The sequence below is a fragment of the Colletotrichum lupini genome, chromosome 3 (genome assembly GCF_023278565.1).
Source record: "Colletotrichum lupini chromosome 3, complete sequence".
Lineage (NCBI taxonomy): Eukaryota > Fungi > Ascomycota > Sordariomycetes > Glomerellales > Glomerellaceae > Colletotrichum > Colletotrichum lupini.
This window is the reverse complement of record NC_064676.1, coordinates 1,960,179-1,977,030: the sequence shown is the minus strand read 5'-3', so window position 1 is coordinate 1,977,030 and position 16,852 is coordinate 1,960,179. Positions and strand designations below refer to the sequence as shown.

Sequence of the window (16,852 nt, the reverse complement as noted above, 5' to 3'; positions counted from 1 at the left end):
GCAAAAAGCTCGGCCCCTATAATAGGGAGCCTACGAAAGATCCGAGGAGACTCTTACCAGCCTCAGGTGTAACGATGCAAGGATTTTTACTAGAAGAAGACGGGACTCGAACCCGGGACCTATGTGTGCGGGCATTTCGTTCAGATGCGCCGGCATTCCCCGCTACGACACAGGCCTTGGTGACAGAATGAAGCAGTTTTATTCAGTATACAGGTATCGCGGGCGGGCGAAGCTGGAACAACCCAGAGGTGGAAAGGACATCATGATGCATGTTCAACCTGTCTGGAAGGAGCGGAACCACACAGGTCGGGTGGTTCCTGGGGAAATGAGGCTAGAGAGCCGGTGGCTGTGCAGCCGTTACGCTGAATAATCAGGCGCATCGCGTGCCTGAATTAGTCAGGGCAAGCCACACTTGGAATTCGCCTGAACCTTCTCCTTCTGCAGTGAAGAACCTCCGGACGTTGGCTTTGCACCGCCTTTCTTTGCGCAGACTGTCACGTGACTAGACCATATCTCCTCCAATCAAAGGCTTTGTTGTGGGCCCAGCTCTGAATTCTCCGTCATCTCAGGAACGTTCTTTGGCTCTCTTGCCTCACCTACCTCGATTCACTTCCTCCACCATACACAACATTCTTTTGTTGCTCTCTTGTGCATCACCAACTTCCCTCTGCCGGAATCACCGCCTGCTCCCCATATACCCCGGTGCAAGCGATTTCCACTACCGCGCGCATTCTTAACACGTCAACCAAAGTCTCCGGTGCCGTATTCGACGCCGACTTTTCTTTCCCGACGGCAACGCGTCTGGTCCTGCAGCTCAACTTCAAAAAACTGAACGCACCACGACTCGTCGCATTTGCACTCGAAGCTTCACCCGATATTCGCCATATCGGCGCCAATCAATATGACGGTCCAGGTCGTCCTCAATACCCCGCTGGCGGATGCTTTGAGCGCCGCCATCCAGCCCAAATTGATCGAGGCCGGCTGGGCATCAGGCTCCGACGATGATGCCGCGCTCGTCGAATACATCATTCTCATGCTCGTCAACGGCCGCACGCAGGAGCAGATTGCCACCGAACTCTCGGCTGATCTCCTTGGTCTGGGTCCCGAAGATGCGGGCGCCCAGCAATTCGCCGCATGGCTCTTTCAACAGGTTGAGCAGACCGACGCACAACTCAACGGCACCCAACCTTCCGTTACCGATGCTATGACTGGCATGTCTCAAGGAAATGGAGACTTTGACACCGACATGGGTGCAGGTGATGGCAATGAATTGAACGCGTTTGTCTCCCTAATTTACCCCCCGCAGCCCGTACCTTACTAACCCGCTGTAGCCCGACTGGCCCGCGATCCATGCGAAATGGTCCCAACCCCCGAGGTGGTCGCGATAAGCGAATGCTGGGCCACATGACCAAGGCTATGGACAGGTCTGGCGATTCGGTTCTTCACCGCGTTCGCGGAAACGACAGAATCAACTCCCATGCCCGAGGCCCACCTACAGGCCCCAGAGGCGGTATGGGACGCGGCGGACGACCCATGAACAACCGTGGAGTGAATATTCAAGCTGGCCTCAACGCGATGGCAGGAATGAACGGTCAACATGGTGCCCCCCCGGGAATGAACCCCATGGCCCAAGGTTGGGGCATGCCCCCGCCGCAAGGACAGCCGTCACAAATGGACCTCATGGCAATGATGGAGCAACAGGCGCAGATGATGTCACAACTCCAGCAGCAGCTTATGAACCAAAGTGGTGGACGAGGTGGACGCCGTGGCGGCAAGTCTTTGTTCGATCGCACTCAAAATTCTCGCGGCGGTTTCCGACAACATCAATCCAGAGACAAGCAAGATTCAGCGATGACGGAAGGCGGAGAGGGAGACGATGTCGACATGTCACAATCGAAGCGCGAACCGCCCAACCCCGACGAGACTGTCTGCAAGTACAACCTCCGTTGCACCAACGGCGAGTGCAAGTTTGCGCATCAGTCACCCGCGGCACCGCCAGGCACCACAGTCGACATTAACGATGTATGCACTTTCGGTGCCGCATGCAAGAACCGCAAGTGCGTCGGACGGCACCCATCTCCAGCAGCCAGACTGGCGCATCAGAGCGAGCAAGACTGCAAATTCTTCCCCAACTGCACGAATCCGAGATGCCCCTTCAAGCATCCCGAGATGCCGCTGTGCCGCAACGGTGCTGGGTGTACGACTACGGGTTGCAAGTTTACACATGTTAAGGTCAAGTGTAGATTCAACCCTTGCAAAAATCCTCACTGCATGTACACCCACGAGGAAGGCCAGCAGGGCGTCTTCAAGGACAAGGTGTGGACTGCCGAGGGTGTCGACGACCACGTAAGCGAACGTCAGTTTGTCGACACAAACGCACAAGCAGAAGTGATTCTCCCCGATTCAGAGAACGCTGTGAACCAAGAGCAGAGCAATGCGCAGGAGGTGATCAGCTAGGCGCTCATACGAGAACGTAAACCCTCAGGAACGCGAACTCTCAGCAGAGAGTTAACGCCATGCAAGAAGCGTTGTCTCTAGCAGTGAGGCTGACTAGACGGGGGGCGGTGGATTGGAGGAGAGCAGTTGGCTCGGATTGGCGTCTCGCATCAGACCTGGTATACCCTTAGGAGGATCACTGTGAACTAGTTCAGTTTTGGGATCATTAGGAGGCTTCCAAGAAGAGGCCTCGATGGTAGAATGGGAGCGGCGACTTCTTGTATGATAATTGGACGATGATGTATGCCGAAAGCGATCTGGCACTTTGGGCGTTTTGCGGGTGCAATTATTCTCTTATTCAAGTATAGACTGGGCTTTGGGCAAGCTGAAATAAAGCGAATCAGAGGGCCTCATAAATTGCGGTCCCTGATAGTGTTAGAGGCAGAACATGCTGTCCTCTGTAGTAGCCACACTCTATGTTCTCTGGTCTTTGTTCCTCGATATCTTGTGTGTCAATCATTATCTGACTGTCCGGGAAGCCAACTACCTAGACTACAAACGTTTAGGATAATAGTCTGTGGCAACAACATACAAAGGTTCTCATTTTCATTCTAGTCTGCATTAGTATTGATTTTGACTATCCTGGGAAAGCAATTGGCCTTCAAGACGTCAAAGCTGCCCATGTTGGCAGTTGATGTTGGTTCGAGGTGGTGGGGCCGGAAGCTCCAAGGACCCCTAGCTCCAGGTACGGAATTGTTTGCTGCAAGACCCCAGTCCATGTCGTGACGCCACTTTGCAGCACCAACATCTCTACCAACGGTCAACCTCGGATTACCACTCTCTTCCTTTTTCTTCCCCATTCACCTCTTTTTCGGATCATTGGACCTTACCAAATGGTGCTTAGAAGAGCTGACGATGCATTCATGGCTCTACTGAGGTCCTACCACTCCCAGCGCTTCTGCAGTGCAGCCCTCGGCGGCTGCGGCAGAAGCGCCGCCGCCGCCGCCGCCATCATGCCGGCGCGACGACCCTTCTCGACAACCACCGTGGTCGCGAGACAAGAACGGCGACGAAGCCAGAAAGAGGCAGAACCAATCTTTACAAAGAACATCCAGGTCCCCACCGATATCGCCGTCGTCGGTAGCGGCATTGCCGGCCTCACGACCGCGCACTACCTGGCAAAGCTACTCCCCGAGACGTCCAACATCACCATATACGAGGCGGGGGACCGGGTGGGCGGTTGGATCAACACGCAGGAGCTCGAGGTCGAAGTCAATGGAAAGAAGAATAATGTGCGCTTCGAGCGCGGGCCGAGGACGCTGCGCGGTATGGGCAAGGATACATGGAAGTTCGATGATCTCGTGCTCTTCGACATGGTTCGTAGTCTCTCGTCGCGAAGACCTATCATACCCCTTCTTCGCTAACAGAAGCTTCCCCTTTTGAAACAAACAGATCAGAGACCTCCAAATGCAAGGCGAATACCTAGGGATCAAGTCCCCGCCCCGGTACATCTACTACCCGGACCACCTCGTCGAGATGCACCCGCGCAACGTCTTCCGCGAAGCCGCCTTCAAGGGCATCATCCCGGGCTTCCTGAACCTCATGTGGCGCCGCCAAAAGGCCCGCGAGGAGGTTAAGCCGGCCGACATGTCCGTCGCCGACTTCATCGCCACCTACACGGGACGCTCCGAGCTGACAAACAACCTCGCGTCGGCCATGATCCACGGCATCTGGGGCGGCAACGCCGATAAGCTGAGCATGCGCAGTTTCATGCCCGGGCCTTGGCACCGCTTCTTCGACAGACCGTATAAGGAGGACGACTTTGTTTCGTATCCCCGGAGCGAGGTTGGCATAATGGCTACGTTGGGCCAAGATCAGGAGCTCCGGCAGTACCTGACGTCGGCGCAGAAGGATCAGCTCGTCTTCTTCGAGAAGGGCATGAGCAGTCTGCCGAATACTATTGCGGAGCACCTGAGGAGGAGGAAGAATGTTACGTTCAAGATGGGCGAACCCGTCACCAGCCTGGAGTACGATAACAAGGGCAAGAAGGTCATGGTGAGCTGAACATTTCTTCTTTTTCTTGGGAAACCCCCTTCCGACCAACACCACAAGCTAACATGCAACCTACCCCCCCTATAGCTCTCATCACCAAGCTCGACATCCCCAACACCATATGACAAGGTCATCTCCACCACCACCAGCAAAGCCCTCCACGCCGCGACGGGAGACGCCCTCCCCTCCCTCGCAAACTCCCCCAACGTCTCCATCATGGCCGTGAATCTCTGGTACCCGCAGCCGAACCTCAACGCCGCCCACCCAGGCGTCGGCTACCTCGTCCCGCGCGCAACAGACTCCAACCTCGAAGGCCTCCTCGGCGTCTTCTTCGACTCGGACGTCGTGCCCCGCGCCCCCGACGAGCCCGAAGGCACCAAATTCTTCGTCCTCATGGGCGGCCACTACTTCGACGGCCTCCCTGACGACGCCCTCCCCACCGAAGCCGAAGGCATCGAGATGGCCAAAGCCGTCGTCGAACGCCACCTCGGCATCCCCCAGTCCACTCCCGCATTCGCTATGGCGAACCTCGCGAAAGACTGCATCCCGCAGCACCACGTCGGCCACTACAAGCGCATGGCGCACGCGAGCTACGAGCTGCGCGACGCCTTCCAGGGCCAGCTGACCGTCGCGGGCGGCTCCTACACGGGCATCGGCGTCATGGGCGCCCTGCGCGCGGGCTACGACGTCGCGGTACACATTGCCCAGTCTGCGCAGGAGCACGTCGGCGACACGGGTCTCGGGCAGTTCGAGGGCAACACTGAAATATTTTCGTCGCCTCGGTGGCGACTACGTAACCTTGGGCGTGATATCGACGATCAGATTGGGTGGAGGAATTATATCCGCTAAAAAAGGAGGAAAGAAGAAGACGTGGGCTGGAGGAGTTTGCCCATGTGTTGAATAGTTGTCTATCCGCTTGTATCATCAGTCTGGGTTCTTGTACTATCCAAGATTTGAGATATTATCATAAATGTAGACTAAAAAGCATCGTCGACTTTGCTGTTTCATGATTTTTTTTCCAAAGACAGTCATGGTAACAATTGTATGACGTGAGAACCTGCTGCCAATCATGTCTCGAGCTCGTGTTTTGCATCACTGTCTATCATTGTCATTGTCGAAATCAATCTGTTTTTCGAAACCTTTGCACTCCCTGTGTTGTCTTTTCATGATAAACTTCAATCACCATGATAAAGGGGGTTTCCAATGGTAGAAGGAGAGTAGATTACTCTTTTGTTTACTGCAGGCACGTAGGTACGTAGAAAAGCTCACCCTTTCTTTCCGTACATAGCAAGGAGGGGGGTCACCTTTGTATGAAAATACATCACCACCGAAGGCTTACGCTACGCAGTAGAGGACAGACAGACACGATTGACTTTACGAATGTTTTCGAGGTATCTTTTGGGGGGGAACCATCTACCGGTCCCTGGGCCAAACCGGCCCGGGCTTTCTTTTACAGGCACCGCTCCTCTGCGCGCGTGCTTCACAACCGCCTTGGCTTCCAAGTATCGTATACCCCGTCCCGTTGGTATCACGTCGTCACTAAATACTAATGATGAATCGAAGAATCGAAGAAGAAAACAAATACACCGTCGCATCCAAACCACGCCCCTTCTGGGCCAAGGTCTATGCAACGCTGTTGGGCAGTCTCTCTGCCCACGTGGCTACGCTGATGCTCCCCTCCCTGCATCTAATTCCGTGTCTCTTGCCTGCAGGCACTCAATCGAGGACCAAGGGCGCTTGCTTACTTCCTCCACCGTTCCTATTGCTCCCTTGGCTCACGCTCGTTGGCTGCGTTCCAAAAGACTGATTGATTGAAGTTGATTGACTGGTTTGTGTCGGTTGGCCCTCGGTTGATGGTGCGCTGCTAACATCACCAGTCACAGCGTATGCTCGCACCAGGTCGTCGAGCTTCGTGAGCAACTCCATGGTGCTTGGGCCAGGCCGCGAGGCTGCGCTCGTCCTAAGACCTCTCCAGCCATTGCCGTGAGATTCCCAAACTCCCTTCAGGATCTTGTTGAACTCCTCGTCAGGGGCCACCACGCCCTGTGTTGCACGAGTGAAATTCCACCACATCTCGTTGCGCCGCATCCTGCTTCGTATCTCAAGTACCAAAACTCGAGGCTCGCCTGTCGGACTAGGCAGAGTATAACGAAGAGCAATCCAGTCGATGGACCTGGTGAAGATCTCGACGCGACCTTGGTTGGTTGTTTCGAGGGGTTCCCATTTCGATTCGATATTCTCGAGGGTCCTCAGAACTGGGAGGAGTACCGGCATATAAAAGATTAAGACTCTGAGTCCGTCCTGGGTATTCACCAACGTCGTGAGTAGGTCAAGAACTCTCGCGTGCGGGTTCCCCTTCTCCAGGGACATTCTAATCTGACTCTTAGCCAAGTCGAGGGATACCCTCCAGCGTTTTGGCTTCTGAGTCTGATCGCTCTCGCCTGGCATTGTGATATCGCTGTACGTGAAGACGACCTGCTGAAGGCTGACTCTTTCGCACTTAACAGAACCCCTTGCTTTGCTCATGGCCTCGAGGAAGCCTACAAGGCGATCAATAGACTTGACATGGGTTGTCAAAGTCTCTAGAATAGGTTGCCCAACCAAGTAGCGTATGCGGAATATGAATTCGCCCTTCTTGGGACTGAAGGAGACGTTGCGGTCGATACGGCCCTTGAGCAGTGCAAATTTAGTCTTGTCTTTGACCCGGACAATGGCGTCAACAATAGTGTTGAGTTCGGCGTTCTCAAGCACCTCCGCAGCCGAGGGAGCATTGCCATCTTGGCCCTGGGCGGCTGTAGGCCGAGTTTGAAGTCCCTTGAACTTCACTTCGACTTGATCCTGCGCCCAAGATGAGTCCTGTTTGCCCAATTGCCTCGAGGTGTCTTTGGGGCCATCCTGTGCGCCTGATTCTGATGACCCCAAGATCTGGGACAGCTTGATGACCAGAGACGGAAGCCGTACTTGTTGTGGCAGTGCGTAATTAGTAGACTCCTTCATTAAGTATTGGATCTTGCCCTTATGTAAGTGTTCCAAGTCAGTAGCCTGTTGAACGATGCCAGTCACAAAGAGTGTCAGGTGAGACCAGAAGGCATCATCCAGATCTGGTTGCCCTCGAGTGAGTTGTAGTTTGGTATGAAACTTGAGTGGACGTGTTGGCGTGTTGCGGTCACTATCATCGTTAGTATCGCTGATCCAGTGCCTCTCAGGAGTGTAAACTTACATATCAAGCAGCCACCATTCGTCGCCACTCAGGCTCAAGGACACCATAACGAACCAGCTTTGATCTAGGCTCTGGCGCTGCATGAAAATAGTCTGGAATGCCTCACGAGTCCGAATGATTTGCTTGATGTCTTCGCCACCAAGGGGACTCTTGCAAGTCTTCCAGCCCACACTTCGTCCTCTGCGGCTGCACTCTTCAATGAAATAGCCCCATCTGATGTTCTCCAGGCAGGTAACTCCGTCCTCTGCGGGGTCTTTGCCGCCGTAGTTGAGGCGGGTTTCTCCTTGTAGTGTATATTTCGCGTGAGGCTTGATCGCGGCGAATCCAGTGATGGGTTGTATAAGGAGTGTAACGTTATCCCGAGGGCCCAGTTGCATGCTCAAGGATGATTCCATCGGCTCCATTTGAGAGACTGTCAAAGTCATCGAGGACTCCCTGTTGACGAACCGAGGATATGATAGAAGCTTGGTGTGGATGGATGACAGAATGTGCTCAACGTGTCTGGCCACTGCTGTCTTGAGGAGGTCTTCGGCACACAAGTTGTCCACATCAAATGGCAGGAACACATCCTTGACTTCCTTGTTGTCCCGGTACCAGCGTGCAACTAATCGACTGGAGTGCTTCGAATCAGTCTGCCCATTCGTCTTCTTGGCACTGTTCACTGCAATCATGACCCAGCTCTTTGGTCCGTTGGCTCCGTATCGAGTGGTCCAGTATTGTAGGGCTAAGGCTCTGTTGAGAGGTTCCACCATCAACGTGCCAGTCCATGTGCTTCGACTCAGCTCGATGGCCTGTCTCCTGAGCTCGCTGATCTTGTGCGTGAGCACAAACTCGTGCAGAAATCGGTAGCACCCTTCGAGACCTTCCTTTCCGAGGGTTTCGTTAACGTGTGCTTCGAGGAATGACACCAGCGCGTCAGAGAGCTTGCTTGACGATGGCGAAAAGGCGAATCGGAAGTCAATGAACCAGAATTGTTGGGTAAAGTCCTCATCGGCGATTGTCAAATCCACTTCAAACTCGCCCTTCACTACGAAAGTGACTCTACCAGACTGAATACTGTAATTCTTGAACTGATGTGGTATTTTGTCGTAGTCTTCCAGATTCAGGCGAAGAGAGAGCATCGTGTTAAGATCATCGATCCATTTCAGCTGTTCTTCTGCTGTCAATGGCGGTGGTGGTATATATCCAGGCTACGACAGATTAGCTCCCATCTCCGCCTCGACAAGATCCGGATAACCTACCTCTGGAATCCATGATGCTTCACCAGTCGTTAGGACTTGCAGAGCCGTCTTCAAGTCAGGGTTGGGAAGTCGGGCGTTGTCCAGCGAACGCTTCAGGTCAATCAGCAAGTCCTGGGAGTAGTCATATAGCATACGTTTCGAGTCAATGTGTGCCTTGATGTCGATAAGCTTGCTAACAGCCTCCGCGTTCTTGCTCCAGTCCGTAATGACGAGGGCCTTGACCCATTTGGAATGTGCGTCTTGTGCAAACTTGATCATGAGCATCTTCTTTCTCTTATTTCCTTCTGACATATCGTCAGGTGCATCGCTGCCATGGGGTGTATTCCCGTTCACTGCAGGAGGTGCCCACTTGATGGAACCCATTTCGATGACGGTCTTCTGTAGCTCTTCGTGGGTGTGTTGCGCCAGTCGCGCGACAATCGTCGATAGTGGAATGTACCCCTGGGTGATGTGCACAATCTCCTCGGGTAGGTCGTTCATCCTCGGTTTTTGCTGTAATGTCAACCCGGTCGACATCTGCGATTGTTGCTTTCCTTGGGAGTCGTTTTGAGAGTTTCCGCCGGAAAGGCCATTCGCCATGTTACCGGCCCCAGGGGTGTCGGCTGGCGCCTTGCCCTTATTCGGCTGTCCTTCCATCGTTCCACCATTGGCGCCGTTGACCTTTAGGTTTCTGTCATGGTTCGGATGTGTGCCGTTCAAACCCCCATTCTCCATGTTGACGATTCCAGGCATCGGGGGAGGGCCCTTCCTGCCTCGTTGCCTGCGTCACGACCGGCCCCCCAAAATATGAACTTGATTCTTGCCTGTTCGATAGATTATGGAATACTAATGCTGAGTGAAGCTGTGCCAGATGAGCAAGGGAGGATAATGAAATGCTGGTCCCGGTCCGAGGTGGCCGTCAGACGGGATTCAGTCATCGGCGCCGGATGCGCAAGCCAGCAGGACAGCGCAATCGCATCAACTAAGAAACCGAAGTTTCAAAGAGGGACGCGATACACGTAGTAGAAGTTCAGTCGCCGAGGTTTCGTAGGTAATAGGCGCAAGTGTGGTGTCGTTGAAACGCGATGAGGTCGTGGTCAATTGGAGGAATCGACCTAGCGTCGATCGTCGATGGGGGGGAGGACGCGAGATCGTTGTCGGAATTGTATCGTTGATTTCCGTGGAGAGTAATTCGCAAGTCGAGGTATTCGGTGCATACGGAGTCTCCGAAGGGTCGTGGAAGTCGGGCCGCGCAAAAACGTTCAGTTTGTTGACTGCTAGGTAATTGGGCAAGTGGTGATGCGATGGTGAGAGCGTGCAGCCAGGCATACAAGCAGGGCGGGAACTAGATCGGTCACGGTGCAACCCGAGCCTTCAGCATTTTTCTCGGACAGCCACGCCTACGGGCAGGCGCCAGCAGTCGACTGTCCCTGCTGTTCATCCGGGTCGGGGTGTCATGTGATCTCCGCCAATAGGACAGCCATGGGGTCCACCGTGCAACTCCAAGCCGCAAACCACCTTAACCGTATTTAGCAGATTAACCTTATCTTATCAACTACCGTACTTTTGTTTGAGGTAGGAGCTCCTCGAAATACTTCGGTACCTCACCTAGCTAGTCACTTAATCCTGGCATGTACCCTTCATATATCGTTTCCAGCTGTAAAGTCACGATGGCCATTTTGCACCTTTCAGGACCAAATCCGTGTACCTTTCTTGAGTTACAAGCCTAGAGATCGAACATTGCTGTAAGCTGCATTCTGGGCTGGCTCGTTGCATCAAAACTTCATTGCATGTGTCCAAGATTTCCCACAATGACGTTCTTATGAATACCTACGCTTTCAACAGTGACTGACTCGTTGCTCTAGGTACCTTACTAAGTGAGTACCCTCGTCACCCCGGCTCTGTCGAGGACAGTCGTGTCTTGGTATACCTTTCGGATACGAACCGTTCTTGGAACGAGAGTTCGTCAATCATAGCAAGTGTAAGGAACAGACAGTTTTGATCATTAGAAACGTGAATCTCATTGATTTTCTATCCTCTCTGAACCGGCCAAGCAAAGCGAAGAAATGTCCATCGTCCTACCAGTGTTCACCCGTGGGCTTTCCTCCTGGCTTCCCTTATTTATGTCGTCTTCATTTGAAATCTATGCCCTCCCTTCGATGGTTATGATACGTTGCGAATGCCATAGGCGGCGCAGTGGGATATCGCGGGTGCATTGGCCGAAAGTGTGGTTTTTTGTAGTTGGTGTAGCGGGGGTGGAGGGGTTTGCTCAACTGCTCGTAGACATCCTTTAGAATCAATTCTTCTATGTATGATAGCTACGCTAAGGCGCGCACTTAGTTTTACTCACAACTTGTTCGGGGCGGCCTGAGCAGAGGTAGTAGGCCACTGGTATCCAGCCGCATCACTGAACTTGTAGCCATAGGAGGAGGTGAAGTCGTCGAGGACAGCAGGGCCACGAGATCCTGGAAATGGTTAGAAAGAGCTGGCTACAGAGCGTACACACTTCGAAGACTAACCATAGGGGTATTCCATGGGGATGATCTCCTTGTTGTCGTCCAGGTAGTGTAGCAGAGGGGTGAAGATTCTCCAGCTGGCGTCCAGCTCGTCGTCACGGACAAAGTTAGAGTGGTCGCCCTTCAGGCAGTCCAAAATCAATGACTCATAAGCCTCGGGGATCTTGAGGTCAGAGAAGCGGCGGCGATAGGTCAAATCAAGCTCGGTGACGACAGTCTGCATGCTGAGACCGGGCAGCTTGGAGTTCATCTTCACGTAGACACTCTCGTTGGGCTGAATGCGCATGACAAGCTCGTTGCGGGGAATGTCCTTAAAGATACCCGAGGTAACGTCCTTGAACTGGATACGGATCTCAGTCTTTTGTTCGTTGAGGGCCTTGCCGGCCTTCATGATGAACGGAACGCCATCCCAGCGCTCGTTCTTGATGTATGCGACAAGGGCGCAGAAAGTGGGACACCTCGAGTCCTTGGGGACAGTATCGTCTTCCTTGTACGATGGCTTGCTGCCGTCCAATGACTTGCCGTATTGTCCGATGATGACGTTCTTGGGCTCGATGGCGGGCATGGCGCGGAGAACGCGCACCTTCTCGTCACGAATGTCCTCCGAGGCGAAGGAAATGGGGCGCTCCATGGCGAGCAGGGTGAGGACCTGAAGCAAGTGATTCTGCTGAACATCGCGAATGATACCGAACTCGTCAAAGTAACCGCCACGGCCTTCGGTGCCAAAGGGCTCCTTGAAGGTAATCTGGACGTTGTCGATGTTCTGCCTGTTCCAGGTGGAGCCGAAGAAGGAGTTACCGAAGCGAAGGATAAGGATGTTCTTGACCATCTCCTTGCCGAGGTAGTGGTCAATGCGGTAGAGCTCATCCTCCTTCCAGTCGGGCTCGAGGGACTTTTGAAGCTCCCGGGAGCTGGCAAGATCCTTACCAAAGGGCTTCTCAATCTGCAGACGTCATCATGTCAGCATCTCCATAAGCAACGGGCGAAGATTCAACGTGGGCGGCACGTACGACAACGCGTGCAATTCCCTTGGTGGGGTAGCAGCATCTCTTGAGATGCTGGGAGACAATGGTGAAGACACTGGGGGGAAGTGCCATGTAGAAGAGACGGTGAGTCTCAGGCTTGCCCTGCTCGAGCTCCTCGAGGTGCCGGGTCAGGTTCTGGAATGACTCGTCCTTATCGTACTGGCCAGAGACGTAGGTGCAGAGGTTGCAGAAGTCGTTGAGCTGCTGCTCAATCTCCTTTGTGGGTGTCTTCATGTAGGATCTGATGCGGCGGATGTAGTCATCGTGGTCCATCTTTGTCCGCGCATATCCGACAATCTTAATGTCCTTGGGGAGGAACTGGTTTCGGTACTATTTGCGCCGGGTTAGCTCGCCATATCCGTGGGAGAGGCATGTCAATGCGGTCGTGAAGTTCGTACCAGACCGAACAGAGCAGGGTACTATAGAAATGTCAGCAGATTTTCCGGCCATGAGGAGGCTCTCATTCGCGTACAGTCTTCTTCTTTGCCAAATCTCCGGAAGCACCGAGAACAACGATGACGGTGTTCTCCTTGAGCTCCATAGAACTGTGTAATTAACGCCATTGTCAGCCAAACTCGCACACCGATAAACCAGAACGAGGCCATTGCCATTCTAGCACAACCCAAATTGCCGGATTTCAGGTCGGACAGCGATGGTGAGTGAACCTCCGGAATCGCAAAGCACAGCGGAAGGGAATGTTGGTGGGGTAGGAAGGCGGGGTGACATACGCTGCGGCGGAGGTGTGATCGGCCATGGTGTGTGTGATGTCAGTGATGAAGCTGGCTCGACTATGAATGTTTCTTTGGATGAGAGATGTAGAGAAGAAGGGGGAAAGCAAAGCCTCTACAGCAGGAAACCAAAGTTAGCAAGCAGAAGGGCAGAAGAGCGAGCTGGGAAGGGTTTGGAAAGAGATGCTGGGCGGAATCCGGGACGGATGGATTGGGGTATTTAGTAATGACGAAGCACAGATGTACCTCACCTCTGAGGTAGGGGTGTAGAGGGGTGAATGGGTACGACAGAACGGACCCGACGCATGTGTGGATGGGGTGAATTGGGATAAGGTATGGGTACCTACGCGGTATCCGTACCGTGGTGGTACGCCAGGCAGGGCATGGCAGCGTGGTGCGGCGCGAAGGCGCTGGAGGAAAAAGAGGGGGACTTTGGGGGGGAGTTTAGAGTCTCAGGGGAGCGAGTACCGTACAAAGACCGGGACAGACAAGACGGCAAAAAGCCAAAAAGATACTTAGCCTGAGATCAGGTCAACATACCGCGTTTAGTGCATCCCGACGGGGTTTGTCAAAGCAGTACGGGAGCCAGGGGGAGCTTACTCACAGTTGCAGCCCACCTCTTGGTGCCGCCTTAGCGTGCCATGTACTGTACTTTGATACTTGTTGAAGTTGTCGAGTCCCGCAACCGCACCGCGGCTCGCCCTTTTGCGCTTGAGAGCGAATCACTCTGGTGAAGGTGGGTAGGCTTCCCTCGATGGGCAAGTGGATAATTGATAGATCAAGTCGATTTCGGCGGCATTACTGAGCGGTACCTACCCGGTAAGGTAGGCATATGGATACCTATACAATGGAAGCACACTGGTGAGACAGAGGTTGGCACAGGTTGTCTTTGTGATTTTAGACAGCCCAAGCCTGAAAAGCGCCCGCCCGCTCTCGCCGGACCGTCAAGGACGTGGAGTTGAACTTGGACGGAGGAACAAGCTGTGTGGAGAGAGAGAGACAGAGACACGGCAAGGAGCTGAGAGCGCACGGAGACGGAGAGCGAGGATTAGTGAGCGAGCGGGCTCTCGTGGATTATTCTACAGGTTTTCGGTGCTTTTTTGCGAGAGGCAAGGGCTCCTCCGGCCCCCCTCGTTCAATGTCACCGGGTTATTCTGTCTGCTCCTCGTCGACTTTGGGCGCGGGACTTGAACAGGGTTGATGTCAATGGAGGGGAAGAAAGGAGGGGCACCTCCTCGGTCTTGTCGACAAAATGTTGAGCGCTCCCGGAGATTCATACGTATTTATCGGTCTTAAGCTCCCCGGCCCATCAGCACTGATCACTGATCACTGATGAGTGGTGACTGAGCAGCGACCATCCCAAGCATCCGTAGATCCCTCGACTCGACTCGGCTCAACCTTGCGGTATGTACGAATACCTAGTCATAGCTTCCTGGCATAGCTCCAGTGTGCACAGAGTCATTCACGCCCATGCCACCTTGGTTTGGTCCGGCGCGCTGACGGCATCAAAGACCAGACGGTGGGCAATTGGGTTCCCAGCACAAAGCCAATCCCTCCCACTAAGTTGTAAGTGGACTGGCGAGTGTCTGTCTCTCTGCCGCATCTGATTTCAGAATAAGCGACTGCCCTGTCTTGGTTACATAGGTTCTGTAGAGCAATCATCGTGCAACATCTACTCCGTATGCAAGCGTCGCTATTCTATCCCGCCGGTTCGGGACACCATTCTTTGAATCCTAAAGACCCAGGGGCGAGTGAGAACAGCAGGTACTGTACATGCCAGACCCCTGCCCGAAGAAAAGAAATGAAAAGATTCTCGAGCAGATCGGGTACCTCGACTGAAGAGGAGCTAAGGTGCCTCCGTATGCAAGCTGCAGCAGAAATGTTGGACCAACGCCTGTCAGAGCGCACCGGAGCTCCAGAAACATAAAACATCAGAGGAAAATGGGAAAACATTAAAAAAAGATTCAGAGCCCTGCCGCTGCAACTTCAGCCCACCAGCGCACACTTTGCTTCAATGCACCGCGCAGACGTGCAGGATTCGCGGCCCCAGGCAAGTAGGTGACAATATCGATTTCCGCTCGACAAATACGACAAGCAGTTCCACCGCTATTATCACTGAGATCAATATCTTTAGAACAAAGTATATTCCTCTACGTATATAAGAAGAACTTTAATACAAATGGGATAGTAGTAATGATATGAGTAGTGAAAGGGGTATTCATCAAGATGAATAGCAGGAAATCGATTTTGTCACCCACTTGCTTGGGTACCTGGTATACGTGCAATAAACCACCCCAACTCAGTCACCATGTCAACATAGCATCCACACATAGGTATGACCTCAGATAACTAGGGCCCCCAAAAAAGGTCCAACATCAGCAAGACTGCCCAGCATTGATGGCTGAACATTTGGATTTTGGCTTGGGCTCCATCTCCGGCCCCAGCTGATGCGGCGGTACTCCCAGTCCCTCTCTTCCAAACGCCGGACACCGCCGAGGCTCCCGATCGGACTTTGCTGCTTATGAGATCGGTCTGGGTAGCTGAGAAGCGAGGGCGGAATTCAGGAAAGCTGTGGAAAGCGTGGGTCGCCAGCCTGTGTGAAACGGTGCTCCGTCAGGTAACGACAGACCTGTCACACTCTGGCCTGTATCGTCGCCGTGTCGGGCCCAGTTGCATTGGAGAGTCATATCTGTCGCTGCTGCAGGGCAGGCGGATATGCCTATGGTGCGTTTCCTTCTCTTCCCTTCCCTTCTCATCGCTCCGATGTTGTCACCGCGGGGTCTTCCAAGAAGTCTCCATGCCAGCTGCCACAACTCCATTCCGCTGCCGGTCCGGCCAATGCAACTGTGGCATGAAGCTCTACTGCAGACCTGCTGGGCAATCGGCAGAGTTTGGCGGCCAGAAATTGCCGCAAGCCCACCCTTTGAGGCGTTCCAATCGTTGAAGCTGGCGGCTCAACCTGTGCCGGACATTTATTACCACGGCCGCCGCCAGGGCATTTGGAAGCATCTCCGGAGTCGCTCTTGGGTTGGGCCCCCACGATTCGGTCTTCGTCGGTTCTAATTCCAAAGGTCCGAAATTCCTGGTAGGTTGCGTGGGATTATCCGTGGTTCGGTTGACACCTCAATAGTGGAAGATGTTTGAGACATTTCCTGCATGACCATCAGACTTTGTCTCTCCCCTTTCCCCCCCCCTCCCTCTTCTTCTTGTGTATACCAAAGAGACGCCGATCCAGTTCAGGGAATCCCGCGAGATTTTGGGACCTGGGTGTGGTTTATACTTGGGACGTCGGACTGCTAGGAAAGGCCGCCCTGCAACTGTCTCACAACTCCGCGGTTTCGGCCGTCCAAGCTCCAACGGATGGCCTGAAGTATTCTGGAACTCCGGTCGAGCCGCACATCTGTTTCCGAGTTTGCCATTCTCTATCGAAAGTTGAAAGTTGGTATAGGTCATCAGTTACGGCCGACCTTCACTTCGGCAACCCCCACCCCCGGCAACTGCCTGCTGTATGTAACCAGTGCTGGGCTGAGGAGCTCCGGTGAGGCTCACACATAAATGGACGTTGCGGTGCATCATTGCATTTGTCATTGACGGATTTTCTCCCGCAACGACAAAATCTTATCCGCCGCGGCTGCAAGGCTTCGGGCGAATGAAG

At 53.6% G+C, this 16,852-nt stretch overlaps 2 protein-coding genes across 2 annotated transcripts; one reads left to right on the top strand and one right to left on the bottom strand.

Moving 5' to 3' along the window:
• Nucleotides 1-121: 121 nt before the first annotated feature.
• On the top strand, nucleotides 122-5,676 carry CLUP02_05328 (uncharacterized protein; the record flags this gene model as incomplete). The annotated part of the gene is made up of 13 exons (XM_049284336.1): nucleotides 122-348; nucleotides 445-498; nucleotides 570-804; nucleotides 866-1,278; nucleotides 1,332-2,445; nucleotides 2,502-2,615; nucleotides 2,697-2,798; nucleotides 2,882-2,965; nucleotides 3,033-3,126; nucleotides 3,211-3,812; nucleotides 3,889-4,491; nucleotides 4,576-5,315; nucleotides 5,568-5,676. 13 exons carry the CDS (start codon nucleotides 122-124, stop codon nucleotides 5,674-5,676), a joined length of 4,491 nt encoding a protein of 1,496 aa, XP_049141479.1.
• Nucleotides 5,677-6,204: 528 nt separating this feature from the next.
• On the bottom strand, nucleotides 6,205-14,859 carry CLUP02_05327 (mediator complex subunit MED14; the record flags this gene model as incomplete). The annotated part of the gene is made up of 24 exons (XM_049284335.1): nucleotides 6,205-7,657; nucleotides 7,709-8,898; nucleotides 8,950-9,701; nucleotides 9,776-9,910; nucleotides 10,074-10,273; nucleotides 10,566-10,613; nucleotides 10,668-10,709; nucleotides 10,823-10,877; nucleotides 10,975-11,006; nucleotides 11,101-11,196; nucleotides 11,279-11,393; nucleotides 11,448-12,387; nucleotides 12,455-12,799; nucleotides 12,868-12,888; nucleotides 12,942-13,014; nucleotides 13,135-13,312; nucleotides 13,449-13,607; nucleotides 13,802-13,907; nucleotides 14,057-14,178; nucleotides 14,228-14,276; nucleotides 14,343-14,437; nucleotides 14,528-14,615; nucleotides 14,675-14,772; nucleotides 14,838-14,859. The coding sequence occupies 24 exons, from the start codon at nucleotides 14,857-14,859 to the stop codon at nucleotides 6,205-6,207; spliced, it is 6,414 nt and encodes a 2,137-aa protein (XP_049141478.1).
• Nucleotides 14,860-16,852: the final 1,993 nt, after the last annotated feature.